This window comes from Kwoniella shandongensis, chromosome 1 (genome assembly GCF_008629635.2).
Source record: "Kwoniella shandongensis chromosome 1, complete sequence".
Lineage (NCBI taxonomy): Eukaryota > Fungi > Basidiomycota > Tremellomycetes > Tremellales > Cryptococcaceae > Kwoniella > Kwoniella shandongensis.
Genome location: NC_089287.1, coordinates 113,181 through 137,628, shown reverse-complemented (window position 1 = coordinate 137,628; position 24,448 = coordinate 113,181). Strand labels below are relative to the sequence as shown.

The following is a 24,448-nucleotide window of genomic DNA, read 5'->3' as shown; positions in this document are numbered from 1 at the left end:
TGGGATGGACAAGGGAGTTTAAATTTTGTAGTTATGTTTCGCTTAATGCAGCATGTTATGGTGTTGATTGTCACTCGTGATGTCGTACAAGGTGTTGCATGGTCTACATGTCAAAAGGCCGATCAAGCACGAGGTTGTTCCTGGGTTGTAGTCTCTTCCGCTGCTCTATTCTCCAACTCTTTCGTTCTTCCTTCTTCCTCTACCGCTGAAGTTGGTGTCAAACCCGCTCCACCTCCATGTATTTGTGACATCCCTTCCCACCATTTCCTCCTCGAATCCATTATCAAAGCCTGTTTCTGTTCTCCGCTCAAGGATTGATATCGTTTTGAGAATCGAGCGAAATCCTGATTCGTCAGTTGTCGACTTTGTTCCGCGGTAGCGGTAGCGGTTGGTTGTAAGTTGGGTGAGAAAGAGGGGATACGAGGTCTTGAGGACGATGTTCGGGAGAAAGGGTTGTAAAAGATTGAATGGTCTTTTACTGATTCGTCACGAGTAGCGACGTATGGTCGAAGCTGCGTCAAAGAACAAGTATCAACACTGTCCCAGAGGGATCTTTGCTGACGGTCGTCCACGGAATGTGACCCACCTCTGTCTCCTCAAGCACTTTGGCACCGGGTCCAACGAACACTCGAACTTTGTCGTCTAATATTCTGTACTTTGCTTTGCCTTTGACGACATGTACACCAGGAGGACCTGTACGATGTCCACCGCCTGGTACTCGAGATTGACCGGTACCTATACCATTTACAAGTCAGTACAACACCACATGAGCCTGTCAATATGAGACAGACCAAACATTGGCACGTCATTTAGGGGTAGTGGGAGTTGGCCAGGAGGGAGGGAGAAGCTTAAACTCACCTTTGTAGAAATCCTTGTTTCCTCGTTTGGGCGTCAAAGACAGACGCGAAGCGCCAGATAGGATTGCAGTGGGACGCATGGTGTGTGAAGTATGGGTATGGCTGGATCTGACGAATCGTATTGATGAACGTATGTGTTGGGCCACTTTTCGAGCAAGGAGCAAGGTGAAGAGAGTGCAAGAGCGTGTGGAAATCGAAATCTAGCGCAGGAATAGGCTCGTCACGTGCAATGTTCAGCTAACCGAGCTAGGCGGGCCAAATTCAGTTTGCTAAAGCCAGTTGTTTTCTGTTAAAGCCAGTTGTTTTAGGCACGTCGACCCGCTTTCGGACGTCTGTGCACACGCCTAAACGTTATTCTTTTTCCGGAATGTCCGGAACGGGTCTTTATTTTCTTTCCGGTTTCTGGTGGCAATTTATCAATCCCCCTCCACTTTTTAGCTCAGCGCTTCGCTCGATGCGTCGTGTCTCCATAACATCGTCATGATGGTTGACAAACCTTGCCTAGATGAATAAGCTTTATTCCAAGCGAGAGAACGAACTGGTTCGAAGAAGAGAAGAGATGCGAACATGTATATATAGTCAGAGAAGGAGCGAATGCATTTGTACTCCTGCTCTTCATCTAAATTTTAACAAAAACTGATTTTCCAAGAATCGTACCGCATCTACAAGCATAGCATCTGCATAGTAAAAATCAAATTAACAACATGTCCGTCCAAATCCCAAAGACCATGCGAGCTCTCGTCCAAGAGGACAAGGTTAGTCACTCCTGTGATGATTGCAGGAACAATTGCTGATACCGTGGATATGCGTAGGCGATGAAGGTCTCCGTCAAGGAAATCCCTGTTCCAGAGATCGCCGACGACGAAGTTCTCGTCAAGGTCGAGTACGCTGCCCAGGTAAGTCTTACACTATGCAAACTCTGGATGATGCGATCTGGAAGTCTGACCATCATTGTCACGCAGAACCCCACCGATTGGAAACACGCTGCCTGGTTGTCCGCTCCTGGCGTCATCAACGGTTGTGACTACTCCGGAACGGTCGTCAAGGTCGGATCGAACCTCAAGGTTCCTCTTCAACTGGGCGACAAGGTCGCCGGCTGGACCCACGGTGGTGTCTACACCGACCGAGGTGCTTTCGCCGAATACACAAAGGTCCCCGCAGACTTGACTTTCAAGGTCCCTGAGTCATTGAAGATGGAGGACGCCGCCACTTTCGGTGTTGGTTGGGGAACGGCCAACCAGGTGAGTTTAAGCACGGCTTTGCTAATAGTATACAATGACTGACACACACTGTGCAGGTCTTGTTTGGAACTCAAAAGCACGACTTCCCTCCTCAACAGGTCTCTGGTAACCCTTGGGTGAGTCCTCTTGTGCTAGTGCTGCTAGCAACATTGGCTTATTGAGATTTACATTCATTAGTACATCATCTACGGCGCATCCAGCTCTGTCGGTCTCTTCGCCATCCAGCTTGCCAAGGCGATCGGCTACAAAGTCCTCGGTGTTGCTTCTCCCCACTCTTTCGACTTGATCAAGGCATACGGTGCCGACGAGGCTGTCGACTACCACGATGCTGAGAAGGCTATCGCCGAGGCTAAGCGAATCACCGATGGTGGTGTCGAGTTCGCTCTTGACACGATTTCTGAGGGAGCCAGCTTCAAGATTGCGATCGGTATGATGGGTGACAAGGGCAAACAACTCAACTGTTTGTTGCCGCCACCAAAGGAGGCCAAGGAGATCAACGAGAACGTCAAGATCGTTGACACACTTGGTTATACCATGTTCGGCAAGGTGAGTCATTTGTTCACTTCTAGCACTTCCACAAGGTGCGAAAAGCTGACACGATAAAATAGGAATTCAACTTCACTGCCGCTCTCCCTCACGACACCATCATTCCCGCTAACCCCGAGGACAGAAAACTCGGTGCTGCCATCGCCGCGCACTCCAACGAGGTTATTACAAAGTACAAGATCAAGGCGAACCCCGTGGTCATCCGAGGTACTCTCGACGACGTCACAAGCGGTTTCGAGGACATGAAGGTGAGCTGAGAGTGACGCTCGTGTATAGTCAAGAGTAGAAGCTGACAATTCGATCTACTTGTGCTTTCAGAACGGTGAAGTCTCAGGAAAGAAGTTGGTCTACAAGATCGCTGCGTAAAGGAAAGGATGGTACAGGTGGTGAGGAGACGGATAGGCTTATTACAGAGGTGCATTGAGTAAAATAGCAGATAGACGTAGAGTCAAGAAGTATATGTATCTTATTATGTCGATATCAAATCACTTTTGCCCACCATCATTGGTGTAGACCCCAGGCATATTGGATCCTTTGACCTTTATCAACGCATCAGTGCGGGGTATCTGGCGTCTAGCGAACGAGAGATAGCAATAACGTGTCCGACACAGTCGGCCAACTACCTAGATTTCTACCAAGCAACAAAAGGCAACGCCCCAACTGACCTCCTGCCTTGGCTTGGCCGATACCCCCTAAACTACCGCCCGCACCCACATGCATACGACAACACCTTTCCTCCCGAATCAGCTCAAACTTAGTGCCCTTTCGTGCTTTGTCGTCACAAAGATTAGGCATTCCGAATACCGCTTCATACGACACGTAGACTTGTTTTGCTTATCTCTAAATTGACCGACTTGACCGGTGAATAACCAACTCGACCAACGGTATATCGTATATCATACGTCGTCGTAACCCTCCTTTGGCTTGGCCCGCGCCGGCTGTCTTTCCCGGGACACCCAACAGATGGAGATGTGACGATATAAAGACAAGCAGGCATACACTCTTCTAAGGGGTGATACCCCTTCTGCCTTTTCCACCTACTACATCTTCAACACAGAATCAACTGAACTCACCATCACACAACTCAGCAATGTCCGATTTACCCAAGTACAGACAAACTCTCGCCTCTCTACCTAAAGAGAACTTCCTCGTGAGTCACCCTTATCTTGACTACACCACTCCCTCAAATGACCATTCCTGCCCTTCTGGAAACCAGTAGATAATGGCTGACCACGTTTCGACAGTTTGGTCCTTCTCCCATCTCGTACCTCCCCAATCTCACCAAGGAGCTAGGCGGTCAAGTCAAGATTTATGCCAAGAGGGAGGACTGTAATTCCGGTTTAGCATACGGCGGTAATAAGGTCAGAAAGGTGAGCATCAAAACGAATGGCAAAGTAAAACGTATACCGTAGACCATCTTTCCATGAGCGTGATTGTCATTCGAGGACTGGCCAAGCGGTTCCGAACCGTGCGCCATTGGGTGAAGTGATCCCTGACATCAATTACACTTGTTAGCTCGAGTATCTCGTCGCCGACGCCAAGGCAAAGGGTTGCGATACTCTCGTCTCGGTCGGCGGAGTGCAATCCAACCATACTAGGGCGGTCACAGCTACTGCTGTCGCATCTGGATTAAAGGGTGAGTCGCGTCTCCCTTGTAAAGCATAACAGCTCTGGCGGATTTCTCCATGATATCATAGAGATAGTACAAGCAAGTGCAAAAAGCTGACTGCTCGCTCGCTCTTCACAGCCGTCACGGTACAAGAGAAATGGGTCCCCATCGACCCCCCTCTCTATGCCGAGACAGGCAATATCCTCCTTTCCCGACTTATGGGTGGAGATGTGCGATTGAACCAGGAGACTTTCGATATCGGTCACAAGGCTGCTACAGAGGCTGCGTTCAAAGATGTGCAAGATAAGGGCGGGAAGCCATAGTGAGTTCCAGTGGCTGCTTAGCACTTTCTGCGCTCGTGTCCCAAAGTCTCGATGAAGTTCGTATGGATCACATTGCTAATCATCAACCCACACTTCCAGCTACATCCCCGCCGGTGCATCTGATCACCCTCTTGGTGGTGTCGGCTTCACCAACCTTATCGTCGAAGTTGCCGAACAAGAAAAAGCCCTTGGAGTATTCTTCGACATCATCCTAGTCTGTTCAGTCACCGGCTCCTCTCACGCTGGTTCCATCGTCGGAGCCGTTGCTGAAGGTCGTAAGCGAAAAGTCATCGGTATCGACGCTAGTGGAAAGCCCGAGGCTACCAAGAAACAAGTCTTGAGAATCGCGACCAATACTGCCAAGTTGTTGGATGAGAGTCTGGAGATTAAGGAGGAGGATGTGGTGCTGGATGAGAGATTCCATGCTGGTATCTATGGTATTCCAGATGATGAGACGATTGCTGCAATGAAGTGTGAGTCTGATGTAGGATTTGTTGGCATGGGCAAACCATCTAGGAAGAAAGTGTGCTGACCCATAGGCAGTGGCCGCTTCCACCGACGCGCTCATCACCGACCCGGTGTACGAGGGCAAGTCCATGGCAGGTCTTATCCAACTCATCAAAGAAGGATCAATCAAGCCCGGTTCCAACGTACTATATCTCCATCTTGGTGGTCAGCCAGCTTTGAATGCGTACAGCTCTTACATCCCTCACTAGATATAGTATGCATGCATGTATGAATGATTTGGGCAGGCGAACGAAATGATCCGTGCATTTTCAGCGGTGTTTGGTTCTCGAGCTTGTGATGTGGAGGGCTGTTCAGGTTATGTCTCAATTGACATTTCGTTACACATTGTCCGTCGTTGCATCACGGCAATTACAACCTCAACCTCACTTCGTTTCGTGTGCTACTAGCACCCAGTCACCCTTCGATAGCAATGACCAGCCCACCTACCACCGTCTTTCAGAACATTTACTACGAGCGAGTGAGTGTGATACTTATCACGAGCAATGTGTGATCGTCCCTGCACTTCCCTTCGCAATATTCCCATTCCACCCTCACGGACTTCGATCGAGCTTACGCTTACATTCGTCCTCCTCGACAATGTAGAAAACAGCTACTCCTCGACCATGCTATATATGTCATAGACCCACTCAGACCGTACTAGCAACTATCAAGACGGAAGATTTCCTCTACACATGTGAGACCCATCTGTCTGATCCGTGCGTTGATTCCCTCAACTTTGCAAGCGAGACGTACACAATTGAGCTAACTCGAGCGTGATTTTGTTTCTTGCTGCAACTAGTGGCTTGTGAGTGTGTTTTCTCTGACACGACAAGTCGCATACAAGTCGCTATCATGTCAATGTCAAACATCAGAACTGATACCCCTTGCCCCTCTTCTTTCTCGAACATCGCAGCGCCTCCCCCATAGCTCCACCTATTTCTACGACTCCGACCCCCACCCCAGAAGAAATCCGCAAAGTAGTGGCAGACTACAAATCACGACAAAAGAAAGATACAAAAGATCCAAAAGACGAAAAAGACACCGATAAAGACAATGAGAAGGAGGAGACGAAGTCACCTTCAACCCCTCCTATACCTGTGGTCGCTACACCGCCAGCACCAGCAGCTCCAACACATAAGAAATATACATTGCATAGAGCGATATTCGAGATGAGGAAGAATGAGTTGAAGAAGAAGGAGATGGGAGTGAAGGCGAGGGAGGTGGGCAAAGGTGAGTCGCAAGTCGAGATGTGCAGCCGGAGGGGGAGGGGGAAGTCTCGAAGGAAATGAAAATGACCGAGGACGGGAATGGTGAAGAGAAGTGCTAATTAATGTCAAATGTGCAATTGCAGGTCTACCACAGGTACCGCGAACAGCGTTCTGAGAGACAACGAGCTGGTCAGTCTTAGTCGAGGTCCACAGGAAGGCGTGGAAGGATGGGAAACACCGAAGTGTTGTCGAGTTCACCAACCAAGCGCCATGCGTCAGCACAATACGGAAGATGGCAGAGCAGAGGTACATAGCGTCAAGGGACCGTAGTTCGAAGTGCGTCTAACCTGACCAGATATTGTGAGATGCCTGGTGCGCCTAGAAGGTGGTCACCGAAGGAGGGAAAGGTCAGGTATCATGTCCCACAAGCATCAAATACTGTTGTACGTCATGAAATCACATGCATAGGCTCGTGTACCGTTACGGTTCATCTATAGCCTGGGATTTGCCGTCGTATGTTTCGCGCATTGTTGTTTCGCACAATGCGCTGCTGGTTGTATGATGGATATCATTGCAAGACGTCGAGAAGATCCGCCTCCACTACACGGGGTATTCAACGAATTTGAACGTAATCAAAACTCATCTTCTCCATCATCATCATTACTACTGCTTTTCTGATTTTATATAACTCGGCAAAGACATACACGAAGCAGAACAGCGACTTGCTCAGCGAAGAACCTGGTTAAGCAGAAGACCACAACGACAAAAGCGAACGAATCTACATACATACGAGTGGTCATCTTACTGTGCTTCTTCGTCCTTTCCTTGAGTACGGCCAGTAGACATGCCTCCCCACGCAGCTAGGACGGTCTTCGGTGAGTAGCGGTCATATACTTAACGATTCCTATATCCTCCATAAATCTCTCTGTAGTCTCGTGGGAGCAAGGTGTGCCCTTCGTCAAGAGAGAGAGAGGGAGAGAATGCTTTGCTGACTTGTATCTTTATTGTCAATAGTTGCAAACATCCCATAGTAAGCATCACCCTTCATCATCCAGTCTCTGCGGGAGTTCTTCCATCTCTCACCCGTCGACATTCCTTTGAAACGTTGGACAGAATGGATGCTAATCAATGTCGCTTGCTTACCTCCACAGTGACGTATCCGAGGAACAGCTCGCAAATGTGTTTTCAGAAGCTGGACCGGTATCGAACGTAGAGTGAGTTTTCCCTCCTCTGCTCGGTCCATCTCAATTGCTTTCCACCTTGGATGGAGAAGATAAGCTGATTGTTTGTCTTGGCTTGTCATAGGATCAAATTTGACCCTCAAACGGGACGATCGAAGGGATATGCGTTTGTGCAATTTTATGGTAAGTTAGGCAGGTCTACGATCATGCTCAACGGCCGCTGATGTCTTTCCACACTCTCACTCGTCATTATTACTACTCTTACGATACTCCCTCACACCACATGTAATCTTCGTGTACTCGTTCATTGACGTTCCTCAATCACAGACGAAGCGACCGCACTTTCAGCTGTTCGAAATCTCCAGGAAGCACCAGTGAACGGTCGTAATCTTCGAGTCGAATTGAGTACCGACGAACCCGGACCCCGTGGTCGACAAGGAGGTGGCGGAGGCGGCGGAGGAGGAGGCGGTAGAGGTGGACGGGGAGGTGGTGGCGGTGGCGGCGGTGGGGGTCGATATGGATCTCACCAGATGGACGATACACCACCACCTCGAGGAGGTGGAGGTGGAGGGTATTCTCTCCCAGCACCCGGTGTTGATCAAGGTTACGGACGAGATATGCCTGTACCTCCGCCCATGGCTGGTGGTCCGGCTGGAGAGAGAGTTGATCTCAACTTGTTGCCCCAAGGAGTCGAAGTGGGGATGGGTCAGAAGGCCACGGACGTGATAAGTAAGACTTTGGCAGCCATTAGTCCAGGTCAAATGCAGGATGTCATGGCTAGTATGAAGGTGAGTTTATGCCTCTGCACATTGACTACCCTTCTGCGGTCATCGTTAGACGTTAGAGTCTTTGGTATGGAGATCTGCACGAGGGGAAAGGCTAACATTACTCTCATTACTCTAGATGCTCATCACTACCAATCCCGAACAAGCTAGACAGCTGTTAAGCAGCAAGCCTCAACTCGCATATGCCCTGTTCCAGGCTATGCTACTCATGAACATTGTTGACCCATCCGTTTTACAGGTAAGCCTTTCGTAATCACCACTAGGGACATAGTCATGCTGACAGTGACCTACATTTACGCAGAGAATTCAACCTCTTCCTGCTCCAGCAGCGGCACCTGTCCCTTCCTACCCTCCTGCAGCTCAAGCGCCTCCAGCCGCCTATCCTCCTTACCCACCAGCTGCTGCCCAAGCTCCCCCACCTTCGAATTATCCTCCTTACCCACCTTCCAACTCTTCATACCGACCCCCACCAAACAGTGCGCCAGGAGGGTACAACGCCCCTCCTCAGCCATCTTATGGCGGCGGTGCGGGTTCAGGTTACGGTGCTCCTCCTCCTGCACCACCTGTCGCTTCTGGCTTGGCTAGTCTGCCCCCTTCAGCACAAGCGGCGCTGTCGACGTTGCCTGAGGATCAGCAGGTACGTGACCGGCACGCTTAGTCTGGAATCGCATAAACTGACGAAGTTTGGTATCATAGCAAATGTTGCTTCAAGTCCTGCAACTCTCCCCAGACCAGATTAACGCTCTCGATCCAAACCAAAAGGCTTCGATCATGCAATTGGTGAGTTGATGTGTCGGAACGGTGCTTGACTATGCTATCCTGCTGACAACTGTTACTTCATCGCAGCGACAACAATTCCTTGGGGCAGCGGCATAGAGTGGGGGTGGTAGAACGATACGGTGAGGAGCTTGGTGAAGTGGAATAGGAAGGGCGAAAAGTAGACAGACGCTCATATCCCAGGAGACTTATATATGCATGATGATCATCCCATCGCGTCCTCGTCGTCTAACCGAAGATTGCGCTATATACTATCATTCACATGAGCTGACCACCACCCAAACTTTTCCTTCTGATCACATGAACATCTTCCTCTTCCTATATCTCATCATCATCAATCTCCTCGATGGTCGCAGCTTGTCTGGATCTCAGTCCACTGACATCTGATACAGGTGCACTTTCAGTGCCACTGGCAGTAGCAGATGGAACGGTATCGACTGGTCCATCGACTGATTTCTTGGATGATTTGCTGGAAGAAGTGCCGGGAACACGCTTCTTCTTCTTCTTTTTGGGTTCGTCGTACGCCCATCCGGGTTTGAACGAGTCGAACTGGGCGTGGGGAGTATGAATGTTAGCTTTGAACGAAAGGACGATAGATCCAAGATTCGTTAAGCTGACGACGAGCATAAGGGGTGTGTATCAATGGGTGGCAAAAGACACAAGGAAGACACTTACGAATCCAACGTCTTCAAACAAGTTTGGATATATCCAAATTGCTCTTTTCATACTGACGACTGTCAAACACCAGAAGATCAATCTGACAATTGCCAGCGCAATGAAAAGCCCAATGAGACATAATGCCCCGATGGAGAGATACCAAACGCCAATACGAAGTTTGACCGGCCAGAGGGGGAACATGACACCTGCCAACATGATGACGACCATTGCGAAACCGCCCAGGATGGTATAGAGGGGGGAACCGTCGTAGAACCATGTGTAGTAGGAGAGAGGGTCGAATGATTGTTGGGGAGCAAGTTGGAGGGGTTTGGGAGTACCGGGAGGTGGAGGAGTGGCGAGCGTTGGTCGATCCGTTCGCAAGAAGAATGCGCTGTGGAACGGGGACGTGCGGTCACAGGGAGACATCGAATATCAGAGAGGAGGAGGAAAGGAGACCGCAATCAGCAAAACATGCAGATTAGGCTCGAGGGATCTTGTGGTTCGGACAGCACCCTAGAACGTGTGTGATTGGATCACTCACAAGGGCAAAAGCTTCACCATCAACGCCTTGGCCTCTTCCTCATCTTTGACCACTGGAACCTTTTTCAACTTCTGATATTGAGGACTGAGCAATGTTCTCACTGCGGTCTTGCCTAGAGTCACATTAATCAGCATCAGCCAGGATGGCAGGGTGGCAGGTCGGCAGCTCAGAGAGAAGGGGGACGAAAAGGCTGATGCTAAAGAGTATCTTGACATACCTTTGAAGTAGTCTACACGCTTGCCGTTGAGGATACCTCGTCGAACCTTGGGACCATTCTTCCCTCTCAAGAATTCGATAACATTTTTCAATTCCGGGTCGGCCTGAACACCAGAATCAGTCAGCACACAAGTTCGATTATCGTTGCTATCGAGTATGAATTATCTCCACGGAAAAGGCAATACGAAGGGGAACTTACTCGTTTTCTACAAGGTGGAAGGAGAAAGAAGGGATGGTCAGCGAGACATTCCCTTTGCTGCAACATTAGTGTCAAAAGAATACTTACTGCGCCTCGACGACAGGCGTCGCATCTACTGGTCCTGCCATGATTGCAAAGGCTACTTTTTTGATAATGCAATAAACAGAGCAAAGGGGGAAGGAGAACAAGGGGAAGATGAATGTTGATTTGTAGTGTGACTGTTCTCGCGAGCTCGCACAGACGCGGTGTCATCGGTTGCGTGGCGGTGACCGACCAAAGCTAATTGCGAACTCGGATTCTCACTCCACAACCAGTGGAAGAGAACGAGGATTAGATGCATATGAGTTCATGTGTCGCTATTCATCACGAAGAGAGCAAGAGCAAGAAGACTTGAGTTTGGCAAAGATACACGCAAGCAATGAGGGATGGATGATGCATATGCAAGGGTTGTTGATAGTTCACTACTTTTACTTAGTACAATTTTGGTCTTCGCTGCTTCGGTCCTCCTTTGCCCTTTGTCAATATGTAAGCGAGCATGACGGAGGTAGAAGCGGATAGTGAGAGCCTGTGCAATGTTTAGAGAAGTCGTCAGCAGTTGTATATAGATATCGAGGCCTAGCGCTGACACATACCAGATCGCAGCGTACTGAGCGTGCTGATTTCTCAGCTCGACATGAGGTGGTCGTCCGACCGGAATACCCTGTTGCATCAACAATGTCGGAGCGTTATCTTGGTCTGTTGATACCGGAATAGCAGCTTAGCTATCATCTTTATCATCTTCGAAGACTGATGATATCGAAACTCACCCTCGATCGCATCGACCAAAACTGGTTGAATCCTCTTATCTTCCCCTCCGCACCACTCTGCCATCGCATTGATATCTTTCCAGAACCATTCGTTCGTATCTTTCCTGTTCTCAGGGGTCCAGACGGTCATTTCACCGGGTCTCGTCAACATCCCCTCAATAACAACTTCCTCTCCGGTCGGTCCTCCATCGGCTGCCAGACCAGGCGGGACTTGTCTCCCTTCTCGAATCGCAGTGGCTCGGGTCGTCGTGATGAATCCTCTGTTGACGAGGATAGTCGATCCACCCGATGAGCGGACAAAGGGGAGGACGAGGTGATATCCTGGGAAACCCTCTTTAGTCTGTGGTCCGAGTAAGATAGGTGGACCGGTGAAGTGACCACGGAGCAAGACTCTCCGGAAAGAGAATTCAGGCAGAGCATCAAGACTATGTCGTGCCAAACATATACCATCAGCGACTACTACTATGGATTGTAGTGTTGGGATCAGACGTAAACCTACTTTATATTGGCTGGTAGGAGCATAGGAGGCTTTTGCAAATTCCGATCCACCTCATCGATCAATTCCAACTTCCACTTCAATCTCTTCAATTGCCATACTCCCAAGAACCCAGTCAAGATAGGAACGAATATTAGGACGATAGTAGTCGGTCGTAGCAGGTTCGATCGAACTGATGTTGATCGTATGAAAGAGGAGGAAGAGGAGGCACGGGAGAAGGGAGTGGTCGTGGTGGAGGGGACGATGGTCGGGCGGCGAAGAGGTTGTATTGATCGAATAGCTGGTCGGGATTGGCGCAAAGCCGAGAAGAACGAGCTGGACGCGATAGGTCGGGTCATTGTACACCGTCGATTTGTGTGCGATGCTTGAGGGTGGACTATCTATTGTATATCTTTGCAAGAGAACCGACAACAGGATGAACGGTGATGAACGGCAAATCAATCTCATTACAGGTGGAGACTGACTTTCGCTACGAAATTTGATTCCGTTGATGGAGGTGAGTCAACCACTCTGTGCAAAGAACAACAATAACAAACCTCCATCTCACTTGTTCTTCTTCTCTATCATCGAGAATAGAGAACGCAACATGATCACTCAATACACATGAGAACACCCTCTCATACTGCATCCTGCAGTACCCCTCCTCGTCGTGGTGGTCCTAGTAGATACAATACCCCACAGCGACCACAACACGCACCTTCATCACGATCGAGCTCGGTCCCCCTTCCGCCATTTCAAAGTCTCTTGACGTGGGTACATAGACCACAAGCGATCGCAAAATGTTTCATCAGCGATGTATATCGCATGCAAGCCCTAGTGCCCGAATCGCAAGAGGCAGTAGCGTACGCGACAAGAGGTATGTTTCCATCAGTCGTTCATCTATACACCCAAATGGTAGGGTCTGTGCTGATAGATCACGGACCTCAAGATGTATTCATGCTCAACAACTTCCCTTGCAAGATGGTAGAGCTGGTAGGATGGGTGGCAGGAGTAGATCACAAGGAGACCACAATGACCGTGACTCGTGAGTCTAACTCCAGCGTTGTCTGTGAATGAACATTTCGTTGAGCTTGATGGTTCTGCAGTTGACGACGGTGATGGCGAGCACGTCCTCCTTGTGCTTATCCGACTATCAGTGGTCAAGACTTTTAAGTACTCTACTTCATCCAAACCGCTCCCAGTTCAGGTCCCATCTGCCGCATTCGTATCAGCTGCCAACCGCAACGCGTCTAAACGCAAAGCTATCGAGGAATGCGATTCCAACGGGTATCCGATACCCATCAAGCGAGCACCTATCAAGGTGTACGACCGGAAGGACGTTCGCGTAGGAGATACTGTCAGGATCGTAGGAAAGATCGACGAGTGGCAGCGGAGGAAGGCCTCAGGAGAGGTGGAATGGGTCAGACAAGTCGTTGTGGAGGAAGGTGCAGGAGGATCAATAGGTTGGTTAGCTCAGCTACGTGTTGAATGATTGTAGCGAAATGCCGCTGACCTGACCCCCTCCTGACAGCTGTGGTCGATCCAGACATGCAACACGCACATATCGCTGAATCGTGCAGGTTGCACCAAGCTGTGTACGCTCGACCATTCGTCATCCCGGATGCAGCCACCCTGGGGCGAACCTCACAACCGCCAACTCCTGTCAAATCTCTACCTCGTTTCTCGGAAAGCATCGAGCCTTCTAGCGAAATGCCTAGCGAGCTCACTATCATCGATGTTGAACCTGATGTGAGTCGCTGCTTCACACTCTACCGACTGGCTACACAAGCCATGAGCCACTTGCTGACCGCAATGAGACCTGTAGTTACGTGACCCGAATAAACTTCGATCGTCTCAACTTACAGACCGTACATTCCGACAGTACATGCTCGATCATATGACTCAAGTGACAATCAAAGCACTTCGATTTGCGGCAGAAAGCGGTCCTGCGAGTTCTCGCGTTGCGCTCGAAGCAAACTTTCCCGAATATATATCTTCCAGCAAGCAGGGGAAATCTGTTGCTCGTCTCGAGCCGAATGTAGGGTTATTCACGCCAAGCACTCGACACAATTCGATGGTCGACGATCCGAGCGGAACGCCAACACGGGGGTCAACGAGGGTACGGAAAGTCGCGATGTCACCAGACAACACGACAGCTTTGACGCCGTTCACAATCTCCTCGTTACTCTCTGACGAAAGGTTGGATACCCTCGCAAGATTGGTGGTGGACAACGAAGTCCGGAAGGAGGAACGACGAAGGAAACGAAGAATACGAGATGGAACTGCTACGAAGAAGGATCTGAGCGTTGAAGCGGATCGCAAAGCGCAATGTGTCAGGGAATATGTCATGAATGACAAGGAGAGGAGGTTGAAGATGGAACGGCTGGTCGGTTGGGTGATCCGCAACGTCGCAGAAGAAGGAAGCTTGGTCCAAGTTCGTCTTCCGGTACGTGCGCGAGGGACCTCCCTTGGGGAATGGGGTTACCTGCCTTTACCTCCTCAATTGCTATTCCCTCTCTTGGTCCCTCACTTAGAAGCGGAGAGGAACTTGAGAAAGAACACAATACGAAGAAAAGGGGATCCGAGGACTGGGAATGGGATGACAATAGACGAGCTGGTGATGAAATTGCGAGGGTGGGGTGAAGAAGGCAGATGGGAGAGAGTTGGGGACTGGAAAATCGAAGAAGCGATAGAGTGGGGCGAAGAAAAGGGTTATCTGCGAAAAGAAGGAAGAGGGTGGTGGGTCGCAGATGGATATGTGAGCCAATGAGATTGCGGTGTGTGTCACACATTGATCATTGATTAGATCTGCCTGCATGTTGTATTCTCGTTGTATCTACCATGTGCCATGATGAATGCACTATATGATGATCACAATGACTTCGAATCCTTCATTATCCATCCCCAACGTGCTCTTCGTCCACAAGATTGTCGTCGTTATACCCAGTGACATGATGACGCGTGACCGTGCCTCCACCTGGCCACGTCATAAAACGTCCATCAATAATATCATCAATCGTCTGAATCGCTTGATACCTATCCGTTCCTCCTCTCAGACTACTATCGATTCTATAATCAATTATTGATCTCACATAACAGCTAGGATAGACGGCTGTACAATCATTACCCCCAACCCGACAAGTCTTCCGATACACAGCACTCACTTTCGACCGACAATATCTCGCTTCCAACATGAAGTACACAGATTTGCGGCAGACGCTGAAGACGCCAAGCTGGACTCCTTCGCAAGAGAACGTGAGTGAAGGGTGGTTTTGATCCATAGCAGCACCAACAACACGGCTTCATGTTCTTCTCTTTGTCTACTCCTCTTTATTTGCCCAGAAGTCTCGAGGCCTCCGGTCCACCAGAATGATATACAATCCAAAAGGACTAAATGGAAGCTGATCTAACCATGCTTCCCTTCTCAGATCCTGCTCGAACCATACACTTATATCTCTGCCAACCCTGGTAAAGAGATCCGAACGAAACTTATCGAAGCCTTCAACTTGTGGTTACATGTTCCGGAAGATGATCTGGAAATCATCACAGGCGTTGTGAGGATGTTACATAATGCCAGTTTGTTGTGAGTCCAGTTATCCAGCAGCTCAGTCCAAGTCTCCTCCAGACCATGACGGGCATTTCAATCACGACTACAAGTGGAAGATACTGATCATTTTTCTTGGTTTCGTAGAATGGACGACGTGGAAGATTTCTCTGAATTACGACGAGGTTTACCTGTCGCTCATACGATATACGGTGTCCCACAAACGATCAATACTGCAAATTATGTTTATTTCTTGGCTATGCAGGAGTTGTTACAACTCAGAACGGAAAAAGAGGGAGGGAATAAAGGGAAAGCAGGTAAAGAGGTGGATCTGGTTGCGCTGGTAACTGGTGAGTTTGAGCGGACGACGAAGAGGAGGGCAGTTGCAATCGCCTCTCATCTTTGCATCGTGTTCGCCTGAGACGATTGAATCTGACGAACTCTTTTCTTGACAGAGGAGCTGCTGCAATTACATCGGGGTCAGGGGATGGATCTCTTCTGGAGAGATAGTCTCACGTGTCCGACGGAGGAAGAGTACATTGACATGGTCTTGGGCAGTAAGTCAGCTCAACGAGTTCAACCAGTGTCAAAATGACAGCTGAATGTATCATTTCGTAGAGGCCGGAGGCCTATTGAGACTAGCCGTAAAGCTCATGATGGCTAGATCAGAATCCAATGTGTAGGTTCTACGTTGCTACCGTCGCGCCGGAAGAAAGCGAACAGCAGGTTGACCCTTTTATCAGCGACTATGTCCCTCTGGTCAACCTCGTCTCAGTTTGGTTCCAGATCCGAGACGACTATATGAACCTCCAATCTACAGAGGTAATCTATCTCTTCCACACACCTGTACTGCTGGACCAAATAGCTGATAGAGTCTGCAGTACGAAGCGAACAAAGGTTTCTGCGAAGATTTGACAGAGGGAAAGTTTAGTTTCCCCGTCGTTCATGGGATTAGGGCGAATTCGAAAAATCGTCAAATACTGAGTGAGTTGTGCTTGCCTCCCCGACACATTACTTCTCCTTTGCTGAAAATTAGGACGAGATCTACACTGAATTCTCGATTGTGATCGGTTCGAGATTTACTGATGTATTATTGCCATTTCCTCAGACGTCCTGCAGAAGAAGACGACATCCGTATCGCTCAAGATCCATACTGTCGAGTACCTTCGAGATCATACTCGAACGTTTGTCTACATCAGACACGTATTGGTGCAATTGCAAGATCAGATAGTGGAGGAGATCAAGGCATTAGGAGGGAATGGTCCGTTGGAAAAGGTGGTGAAAGGATTAGCAGTACAGTTGGAAGAAGGCGACGAGAAGGGTCCGAAGCCCGAGTAGGCTGGGCGGGCGCAGTCATTTTTATCGTTACTATAATGTCAGCAAAACCTAATCCCAGCTGTTGTAATCATGTTATGCAATGCATTGTTAGTGGCCTGTCACAGTCTCCAGAACATGGTGGACGTAGGATGTGGAGGGTAGCAACCGGTGAGACAGAAAGTGGAGGAAATCTTCTGCTTCTCGACCTCTACTTTCTGTTATCTTTACTTTCTTGCTCTTACATCTCTACTTTCTCGCAGAGCTACAGACTCTAGTCGCAGGAGCAACCCTATTGTATCTCATCGTTTAGATCTAGCATAGCACACCAGCTCGACATGCCGATCGCCGTCCCCGTAGCGTCTACTACTTCCAATCCTACCATCACCCTTTCCCCTCCTCCCTCGGTGAACTCTACCTCCACCGCACCTTCACCTTCTTCTCGCAATCCTGTGCGACTCTCCGTTGCTCAGAGAGATACGACCTTCGAAGCTGGGCCCAGTACTGAATCCGCTGCCGCGACGGCGAACGCGAATGCGAACTCTCATAATGAAGAGTCTGAAGCGTACAAGCGTGCGGCGGTGAGGAAGATTACGTTGAAGAGAAGGGTGGATAAGTGGATGGATCGGTTGATGGAGGAAACTGTTGATCAAGCGACATTCAAAAAGGCTGTAAGTGTACCATGGCACTATCAGCGCTCAGTGCTACGAATCGGTATAGCTCTATCTGGTGTATTTGCTGATCAATATTGCGTGGAACGATTTTCACGTACCAAGGCATCATACTTTACCCCACCACAATATCTCGAAGTGATCCATGAACGTCATCTCAATTCACTCTGTTCTTATCCTCTGTGTCCCAATCCGCCTTATCGTCCATACACCGCCGCGAAACGATATATCATCTCCACTCGAGCGAGAACCATCAAGCCCTCCGAAGGGAATGAGGAAGAAGGGTTTTGCGGGAAGAAATGTAGAGTTCGGAGTGGATGGGTGCAAGGTCGGTTGAGCGGCGAGGCGATCTGGTTGAGGACCGGCAAAGTTGATGTGGAGCTGTTGGAAGAGTTGGAAGAGAGGGGAGAGTTCTCATGGGAGAACGATAGTAGTAAAACGGGTAGTACAGCCCGGAAGAGCAGAGCAGCGGTGGATGGACAAACACGAGGAAAGACCGATGGGGACCAAACATCGACGACTTCCATCAGACCCGCAACTACACCTGCACCTGCGCCAGCTCTACGACCGAACCCACCACTCGCGCCTGCGCCTGCGCCTGCACCCTCGCTGCCATCAGCTCCTACCAATTCTGTCTCATCGCTCATTGCAAACTTGACCATTCATGAGCGGCCGATACCCTCCACTCCTACCTCTGCACCGACTTCCACCTCGTCTCCCACCAAATCACCCACAACGGCACTACCCCTATCAAGGTCACCCGTCCAACCGGTACCTCAACCACAACCTGCACCAAGACCATCCACACAACTCAATTCAACACGCGATGCTCGACGTACTGCCAACGCTTTGATATCAGCTCCTACATCACAATTGGCTACCACGTTCATATCAGCTACGAAACAAGTGGGTCCTATCCACCAACTACAAGATAGTGATGTGGAAGAGGAGAAGGAGGAAAGTGATTGGGAGAAGGAGATGAGCTGGGGTGGGGAGGAAGATGAGGAGACGAAAGCGTTATTCGAAGAAGCAAGAATGGCAAGGGAGTTTATGGAGGAGAAGTAGGCGGTTTGCATAACAGCTGCAGAGTCAGGAACGATGAGCTCCATGCATAATCAGCCAAGGCATGGTTCCTTTCACTCTGCATAGCCAGAATGACCAGTGTCATGGACCCCGGTAACATGCTGATCGACTGGTGCATAGTGCTGGCAGATTGAGATCGAGATCTTAATATCTTTTGTGGTCGAGTCGCTCATTTACTGGAATCATCCTTCTTACGGCCGAGAAGATAGGAACGTTTATGAAATCGAACGTCTGGAATGAATGTAATTAGTAAAGCAGTATCTAAATTGGAACACAGATAGATATGCACTTCGTTCTTGATGCTTTGCTCATATCCATTCCTATTCCCATACTTTTTATATCTACTGTATCATAAATCTGGACTGATAAAAGTCGTGTGCTCGAGAGCGATCGTTTGGGATCGCAAAATCTCGGCTAAAAAAGTTCGCGTCCGTAACCTGCACGATGGAGGCATATCGTCAATACGCTTCTTTTGGACCTACGAAACGACCTGTCCACGAAGCGATCCACGAACCAGCACTCGAAGAACCCAGACCACTGGTGATCTACGTCGATTTCGAACCTAACGATGCTCGGAATCCACATAATTGGTCATTGGGTTACAAGACCTTTGTGGTAGGACTATTGTCGTTCTTGACCCTAGGTCTGACGTTTGCGAGCTCGGTATCGTCCGCTGCTGAAGATGGGATGAGAAAGGAGTTTGGATGTGGTCAACTTGCAGCTACGGCAGGGACGAGTATGTTCTTGATTGGAATGGGAGTAGGAGCGATGCCCATGGCTCCCTTGGCAGAGTGTGAGTTGTGACTGGTTTTTGAATTCATGTGCTGGGTAACGTCGAGGTCATGAACTGATTCTGTCCTTCCTTCCCCCCTCCTCCATGCTCTTTGATCTCCACAGTATACGGTCGACTTCCCGTTTACCTCATCACGATCCTCCTCGCTACGATTTTCGAGATCGCCTCGGCCCTTTCCCCCAACACACCTTCATTACTCATACTCCGTTTCATTGCCGGATTCTTCTCCACCACACCACTCTCCAACGCCGGTGGTACACTCAACGATATTGGTGATCCACTCTTACGTACGCTCACGTTCCCACTATTCAGTACGTCCGGATTCGCTGGACCTATCCTCGGACCTATCATCGGTGGATATGTCGCTCAGAATCCTGCATTCGGTTGGAGATGGTGTTATTGGGTTTGTGCGATATGGAACGCTTTTTCGTTCTTGTTATGTTTCTTGTTTATGCCAGAAACGCTGGCACCGGCTTTACTCAAGTTTAAAGCTGTCAAGTACCGACAAGTTACCGGGGAAAGTTGTTGGAGAGCAACCATAGAAGATGAGAGTTTGAAGAAGTTGACAATGAAATATATGAAGAGACCGTTCATGATGTTGGGGAAAGAACCGGTGATTCAGTTCTTCTTGGCCTATCTGACTGGTGAGTTGCTGTGGGCACCTCACTACTTTTTACGACGACTGTCGTACGACAACACATCACCATCTTCCGGGTTTCATCTTCCCTTCCCTCTCCTTTCAACTGCCTCGGCTCATCTCCGCTCTTGCTTGAGGATTCGGACATCCGTGGATAACCATCGCTGACATCGTCTCCCTTCATAGTCACCTACATTGTCCTGTACGGATTCTTCGACGCATACGGTATCGTCTTCGCCAAACACAACCTATCAGGCGGAAAGCTCGGTCTCATGTTCTTACCCGTGCTGGTAGGCTTTGCCATCGTCATGTCACTCAGTCTTGTACATTACCAAAGGTACAAGAGTTTGACGAGGGATGCCAAGGTGGGCGGGATAGAGAGGAGGGGAATACATGAAGGCAGGGTAGAACCAGAGGAGAGGCTGGTGCCGCGTGAGTATCAAAGGCTTCCTCACTCCCATTATTGTCGCTCCTTCGGTCCAGACGTTGCACATGTGATGCTGATACTAAGTCTGTCCACTTAGTGATGCCCTGCGCTATCTTCTTCCCCGCTGGATTGTTCTGGTTCGCATGGACTTCGGGACCTCAATTCAGCTTCTGGGTACCGATGATGAGGTGAGTTGCTCGAGCTCGTTCATCCTCATAAACACTCTTACTGATTTGCTTTGGATTCGCTTATTGTCAGTGGCCTGGCATTTGGCATTGGACTCTTGTCAATCTTCCAGGGATCAACGCAGTATCTCATCGACGCATATGGACCGTACGCGTCTTCAGCGGTGAGCATTTCATACCATATGACCAATTCATTCCGTTCGGTGAACTGATAAATGATCGTCGGGCAACTTAGCTCGCCGGAGCTACCCTCGTGCGGTATTGTAAGTACTTGTATTCACCTCAGCGCCCCCCCATAGATGATAGCTGATCCCAAAGCACAGCCGTTCCTGGTCTTGTCATTCTCGCCTTTCCCAAAATGTACGAAACGCTAGGCGACGAGTGGGCTGCGTCGTGAGTTGTCTCAACTTCGACCATGATCGCTCAGTGTTAGCTACTTGCTGATGTAAGTCTCTAATTCCCGTCATGCAGAGTATTTGGTTTCGTCGCAGTGCTTCTTACACCAGTACCATTCGTGTTCTACATCTACGGTAAGCGCAGTCGATTCATCAAGTTCGGACTCGTGTTACCACCGTGCTGATCGCTTGACCAGGTCATCGAGTTCGAGCAAGATGTCAATTCACCGTGCGGTACTAGTCCTGCAGACTCGGAACGCTACAGGACACTTTCAGTTCCACTGGTTAGGGCATGACAGATAGCAATCATTGTACGGACAAACGGGCATTTCTTCGCATGACATAGAAGGGTTAGCAAAAGTGTTCGGAGGTGAAGAGTCCAATAGACTTCTAGATCTACATAAATCATCGGGAATAATGATAATTGAATTTTGTATCAATCATATCTCATATTCTCTTACTTCAGGTATGACCAATCCAGCCGCTTCAGCCTTTGCTAGCACTTTGATTGCCTGCGACATGACGAGGACCGTTAGCATGACTCTTGAGCCGAGCAGGCATGTGGGAGATTGCCACTCACTTGTTTGTATACCGGCGCATCTATCATCATCCCATCCAAGGTGTATGCGCCTTTTCCACGCTTATCGTGATGCTCGAACGAGAATCGCACTCGAGCGGCCTTCAAGATATCTGCGGGTGTCACCAAAGAAGACATCAGCATGGTCATGGCATGATACGGGAAAATGTAAGTATGGATGACTTACCCTTTTCGCTAGGAGAGAAAGATCGATGGATGATATCGGTCTGATCTGGATGAATCGCTTGCTATTTGAGTATACAAAGGTGTTAGCTGTTTGAATAGTACAGCACCGGCAAAGCAAATATAAAAAGAGTACAGGTGGAACATACCTTGCCATCGAAACCTAATCGTCTACCCTCTTCAGACTCTTCCCTCAACGCTTCTTTGTCCTTGTAGTTGACGCAGACCTAGCGTATCAGACAAATGGGGATCAGCACTGTTGGTCCCCTTAGAACGTGGGTATGACCCCACCGAGCGAGACTCGTGTGACATACCAGATCAATAGCTTGTAGACCAAATGCTTTGGCCGTCGTAACGAGCCGGGAGCGAGGATACAGTAGTTCCTCTCGAGTCGGTGTCCGTGTCAGTCCTACGTCTGCGCAGTCTACATTGGGGGCGTCAGTGTACTTGAACACATACGGTGCTAAAGACGAGGTGAATTCACAGTCTTCCGCTGCAAACTACTCGAACCATATCAGTTCTTGCAGCCCTATACGCTTGATCACAAGTGACGACTCTGCCTACTCACCAGCAACGCGTCCAAATGTCCCTGCCCACTCGCTGCTATAGATTCAATCCCAACCATAGCTCTCGCATTCTCAATCATAGCAATAATCTTAATCGCACCCTCTTGACCTGACCGCTTGTGATATGGGGCAAGCTTGTTGATCCGTGAGATGAGATAGGTGATATGTTCTGCAGATGTTGTCTTGGGCAGAGCTATAGCCTCCAGATGTCTGGTTCGGAGCTGCAAGCACAGGTTGAACGACATCATCAGTATAATCACTATGAGATACTCAGGTTGGTAGTGTCCTTGTGTTTCAGTACATTCCACTCACCACCTCGTCCAGATCTGCTTCTTCGTAGCCTGTACCAATCGCATTGATTCTCGCTACGACCTCTCCCTGTGGTCTCCTCTCGCCCTACGCCACAAGCAATGAACAAGTATCAGCTCTGACGACAGTCTCATCTTAAAGTATGTATACGCTGAACGCCTGCATTCGCTTGCGCAGACTCACATCCAATAGCTCCGCAACCAGCTTCCTCGCTTCTGCTTTCTTTGACGGAGCTACGCTATCTTCCAGATCGTACGCTACTGAATCAGCGGGGCTCGAGAGTGATTTCTCGAGCATACGAGGGTTCGATCCAGGTACTACGTCACTGAGAATTAGCATACGATGCAAAGGAATATGTCTGAACGGGGAACGGACCGTATAACATCGCTCGGCGAGAGGTTGGTATTCGCGCGGCTGTGGAATGCGCTCTCGCTCCCTTCAGCAAGGAAGGACAGCACGATCGTGCTCTATTCACTGGAACACTGAACACTCGTAATGTCATCATCTTGTCGCAGATAGGTGAAGACTTGACAGAGGAGATGATAGTGAGAGATAGATAGTTGATTTGATTTGTTGTTGTGGATCACCTCCACTTCTGCGTTTCCTGCTTCATCAGCGCTTTACCATTGTGTCTGTCTCGATCTTGATGTCAAGAGCTTCGTGCAGTTGACATGAGTCGTGATAGATCACTGTCTGAGTTGATGTACATGTGACGACTACAACATTGGATCTTGAGCTTTGTATCACTATCGGTCGACTCTCCCAATCACTACTTGAGATTCCTCTCAATCCACTCGGCCACACCTCCCGTCTCCACCCTATTCCTCTTATTCCAACATTCGTCCAAATCCCACGCTACACCCCTCCCTCTCGCCCACACCAACTTATACCTCGCGCCTACGTCTTCCGTATTCTGTCTCAAATCATTCTCCAATTCTTCGACGGTTGCTAGTCTCTTCTCCACTTGCCATCCTTTCTCCTCCAACACTTGTGCGAGAGTTCCGAAAGTGACCGTATCGTCTCCTACGAAGATTACACCTTCTTCAGGTTCGGAGTGATCGAGCAAGATCCTGTTTGTGAACAGACCGATATTCTCAGCCGAAGTGATTGTCAACTTGTTATCCCATGATCCCAACGCTGTCACCGTCACCTTCTTCGTCTTCTCAGCCTTTTTGTCCGGGTGGAAATCGACCACTCCAAAAGCAGGATTGAACAAGAAACTCGTAAATAATCCAGTTGAGATTATCGTCCATGTAATCTGATCTTGTGATTGTGATCGAAGCAGATCACGAACGTCGAGCTGTTCATCGAATAGGGGTTGACTAGACCCTCTTCCGATCGTATCGTAATCTACACCGAATTGCCATGGCACGTAATGTTTCTTCACTCCTTGGGATTGTAATACTGCTTTTGCGAGTTTGAGCTGGGAGCCTGGACCTGAAGTGAATCCGATTGCTGATACGATAACCTCGAATTCCTCGAAAAGAGCAGCTAGTTCTTCGACGGATAGGGAGATGTCACCGTGTAGCACGCGAACTCGGGTACCGTAGGACGATAGGTCGGTATTTGAAGATGGACGAAGGAGGACAGTGATTTCGGGTTTGGACGGGTGTTCGAGGAGTGTCTCAAGGATAGCGAGGCCAAGTTCGCCAGCTCCTATCAGCAGGATGGATTTGGTCATGTTGCGGGCGTCCGAGTAGTCATGCAGACCGGAAACCAACCTTGACGTTCACAATCAATCCCTTCTTATAGTGGAGAGGACGATGAGTAAGCGCCCAGGATAGACCCTATCCCGGTCCATCGGGGTTCAACCTTACTCATCGTCACGAAATGTGC

The 24,448-nt window shown here is 49.2% G+C and overlaps 13 protein-coding genes across 13 annotated transcripts; 8 read left to right on the top strand and 5 right to left on the bottom strand.

Annotated features, from left to right (window-relative positions):
* Window positions 1–122: 122 nt before the first annotated feature.
* On the bottom strand, window positions 123–937 carry CI109_100065 (mitochondrial 54S ribosomal protein mL41; the record flags this gene model as incomplete). Its single annotated transcript, XM_032007085.1, has 3 exons — window positions 123–512; window positions 587–735; window positions 859–937. 3 exons carry the CDS (start codon window positions 935–937, stop codon window positions 123–125), a joined length of 618 nt encoding a protein of 205 aa, XP_031858582.1.
* Window positions 938–1,561: 624 nt separating this feature from the next.
* CI109_100064 (uncharacterized protein) lies at window positions 1,562–3,010 on the top strand (the record flags this gene model as incomplete). Its single annotated transcript, XM_032007086.1, has 7 exons — window positions 1,562–1,612; window positions 1,670–1,753; window positions 1,820–2,098; window positions 2,155–2,214; window positions 2,276–2,644; window positions 2,707–2,892; window positions 2,963–3,010. 7 exons carry the CDS (start codon window positions 1,562–1,564, stop codon window positions 3,008–3,010), a joined length of 1,077 nt encoding a protein of 358 aa, XP_031858583.1.
* Window positions 3,011–3,734: 724 nt separating this feature from the next.
* Window positions 3,735–5,292, top strand: CI109_100063 (1-aminocyclopropane-1-carboxylate deaminase; the record flags this gene model as incomplete). The annotated part of the gene is made up of 6 exons (XM_032007087.1): window positions 3,735–3,794; window positions 3,889–4,014; window positions 4,160–4,280; window positions 4,392–4,575; window positions 4,676–5,049; window positions 5,120–5,292. The coding sequence occupies 6 exons, from the start codon at window positions 3,735–3,737 to the stop codon at window positions 5,290–5,292; spliced, it is 1,038 nt and encodes a 345-aa protein (XP_031858584.1).
* Window positions 5,293–5,513: 221 nt separating this feature from the next.
* On the top strand, window positions 5,514–6,466 carry CI109_100062 (uncharacterized protein; the record flags this gene model as incomplete). Its single annotated transcript, XM_065966717.1, has 4 exons — window positions 5,514–5,561; window positions 5,687–5,799; window positions 5,997–6,313; window positions 6,435–6,466. The coding sequence occupies 4 exons, from the start codon at window positions 5,514–5,516 to the stop codon at window positions 6,464–6,466; spliced, it is 510 nt and encodes a 169-aa protein (XP_065822789.1).
* A 669-nt stretch (window positions 6,467–7,135) lies between these two features.
* On the top strand, window positions 7,136–9,133 carry CI109_100061 (uncharacterized protein; the record flags this gene model as incomplete). Its single annotated transcript, XM_032007089.1, has 9 exons — window positions 7,136–7,166; window positions 7,306–7,321; window positions 7,443–7,505; window positions 7,597–7,655; window positions 7,800–8,260; window positions 8,376–8,495; window positions 8,559–8,894; window positions 8,954–9,037; window positions 9,104–9,133. 9 exons carry the CDS (start codon window positions 7,136–7,138, stop codon window positions 9,131–9,133), a joined length of 1,200 nt encoding a protein of 399 aa, XP_031858586.1.
* Window positions 9,134–9,352: 219 nt separating this feature from the next.
* CI109_100060 (uncharacterized protein) lies at window positions 9,353–10,775 on the bottom strand (the record flags this gene model as incomplete). The annotated part of the gene is made up of 6 exons (XM_032007090.1): window positions 9,353–9,583; window positions 9,710–10,082; window positions 10,233–10,344; window positions 10,450–10,552; window positions 10,648–10,654; window positions 10,735–10,775. 6 exons carry the CDS (start codon window positions 10,773–10,775, stop codon window positions 9,353–9,355), a joined length of 867 nt encoding a protein of 288 aa, XP_031858587.1.
* A 343-nt stretch (window positions 10,776–11,118) lies between these two features.
* Window positions 11,119–12,682, bottom strand: CI109_100059 (uncharacterized protein; the record flags this gene model as incomplete). Its single annotated transcript, XM_032007091.2, has 5 exons — window positions 11,119–11,212; window positions 11,280–11,382; window positions 11,454–11,878; window positions 11,953–12,329; window positions 12,647–12,682. 5 exons carry the CDS (start codon window positions 12,680–12,682, stop codon window positions 11,119–11,121), a joined length of 1,035 nt encoding a protein of 344 aa, XP_031858588.2.
* A 71-nt stretch (window positions 12,683–12,753) lies between these two features.
* Window positions 12,754–14,698, top strand: CI109_100058 (uncharacterized protein; the record flags this gene model as incomplete). The annotated part of the gene is made up of 5 exons (XM_032007092.2): window positions 12,754–12,805; window positions 12,878–12,973; window positions 13,035–13,391; window positions 13,460–13,677; window positions 13,754–14,698. The coding sequence occupies 5 exons, from the start codon at window positions 12,754–12,756 to the stop codon at window positions 14,696–14,698; spliced, it is 1,668 nt and encodes a 555-aa protein (XP_031858589.2).
* A 422-nt stretch (window positions 14,699–15,120) lies between these two features.
* CI109_100057 (uncharacterized protein) lies at window positions 15,121–16,810 on the top strand (the record flags this gene model as incomplete). The annotated part of the gene is made up of 8 exons (XM_032007093.1): window positions 15,121–15,183; window positions 15,357–15,511; window positions 15,620–15,822; window positions 15,928–16,029; window positions 16,091–16,151; window positions 16,216–16,294; window positions 16,354–16,456; window positions 16,581–16,810. The coding sequence occupies 8 exons, from the start codon at window positions 15,121–15,123 to the stop codon at window positions 16,808–16,810; spliced, it is 996 nt and encodes a 331-aa protein (XP_031858590.1).
* Window positions 16,811–17,124: 314 nt separating this feature from the next.
* CI109_100056 (uncharacterized protein) lies at window positions 17,125–18,522 on the top strand (the record flags this gene model as incomplete). The annotated part of the gene is made up of 2 exons (XM_032007094.1): window positions 17,125–17,457; window positions 17,563–18,522. 2 exons carry the CDS (start codon window positions 17,125–17,127, stop codon window positions 18,520–18,522), a joined length of 1,293 nt encoding a protein of 430 aa, XP_031858591.1.
* Window positions 18,523–18,984: 462 nt separating this feature from the next.
* CI109_100055 (uncharacterized protein) lies at window positions 18,985–21,218 on the top strand (the record flags this gene model as incomplete). The annotated part of the gene is made up of 9 exons (XM_032007095.1): window positions 18,985–19,333; window positions 19,438–19,977; window positions 20,157–20,402; window positions 20,495–20,585; window positions 20,656–20,746; window positions 20,818–20,845; window positions 20,906–20,975; window positions 21,054–21,112; window positions 21,175–21,218. 9 exons carry the CDS (start codon window positions 18,985–18,987, stop codon window positions 21,216–21,218), a joined length of 1,518 nt encoding a protein of 505 aa, XP_031858592.1.
* A 199-nt stretch (window positions 21,219–21,417) lies between these two features.
* On the bottom strand, window positions 21,418–23,117 carry CI109_100054 (uncharacterized protein; the record flags this gene model as incomplete). Its single annotated transcript, XM_065966716.1, has 10 exons — window positions 21,418–21,489; window positions 21,558–21,667; window positions 21,742–21,802; window positions 21,887–21,964; window positions 22,052–22,161; window positions 22,222–22,237; window positions 22,306–22,524; window positions 22,616–22,699; window positions 22,796–22,929; window positions 22,988–23,117. 10 exons carry the CDS (start codon window positions 23,115–23,117, stop codon window positions 21,418–21,420), a joined length of 1,014 nt encoding a protein of 337 aa, XP_065822788.1.
* A 264-nt stretch (window positions 23,118–23,381) lies between these two features.
* CI109_100053 (uncharacterized protein) lies at window positions 23,382–24,293 on the bottom strand (the record flags this gene model as incomplete). Its single annotated transcript, XM_032007097.1, has 1 exon — window positions 23,382–24,293. The coding sequence occupies one exon, from the start codon at window positions 24,291–24,293 to the stop codon at window positions 23,382–23,384; it is 912 nt and encodes a 303-aa protein (XP_031858594.1).
* Window positions 24,294–24,448: the final 155 nt, after the last annotated feature.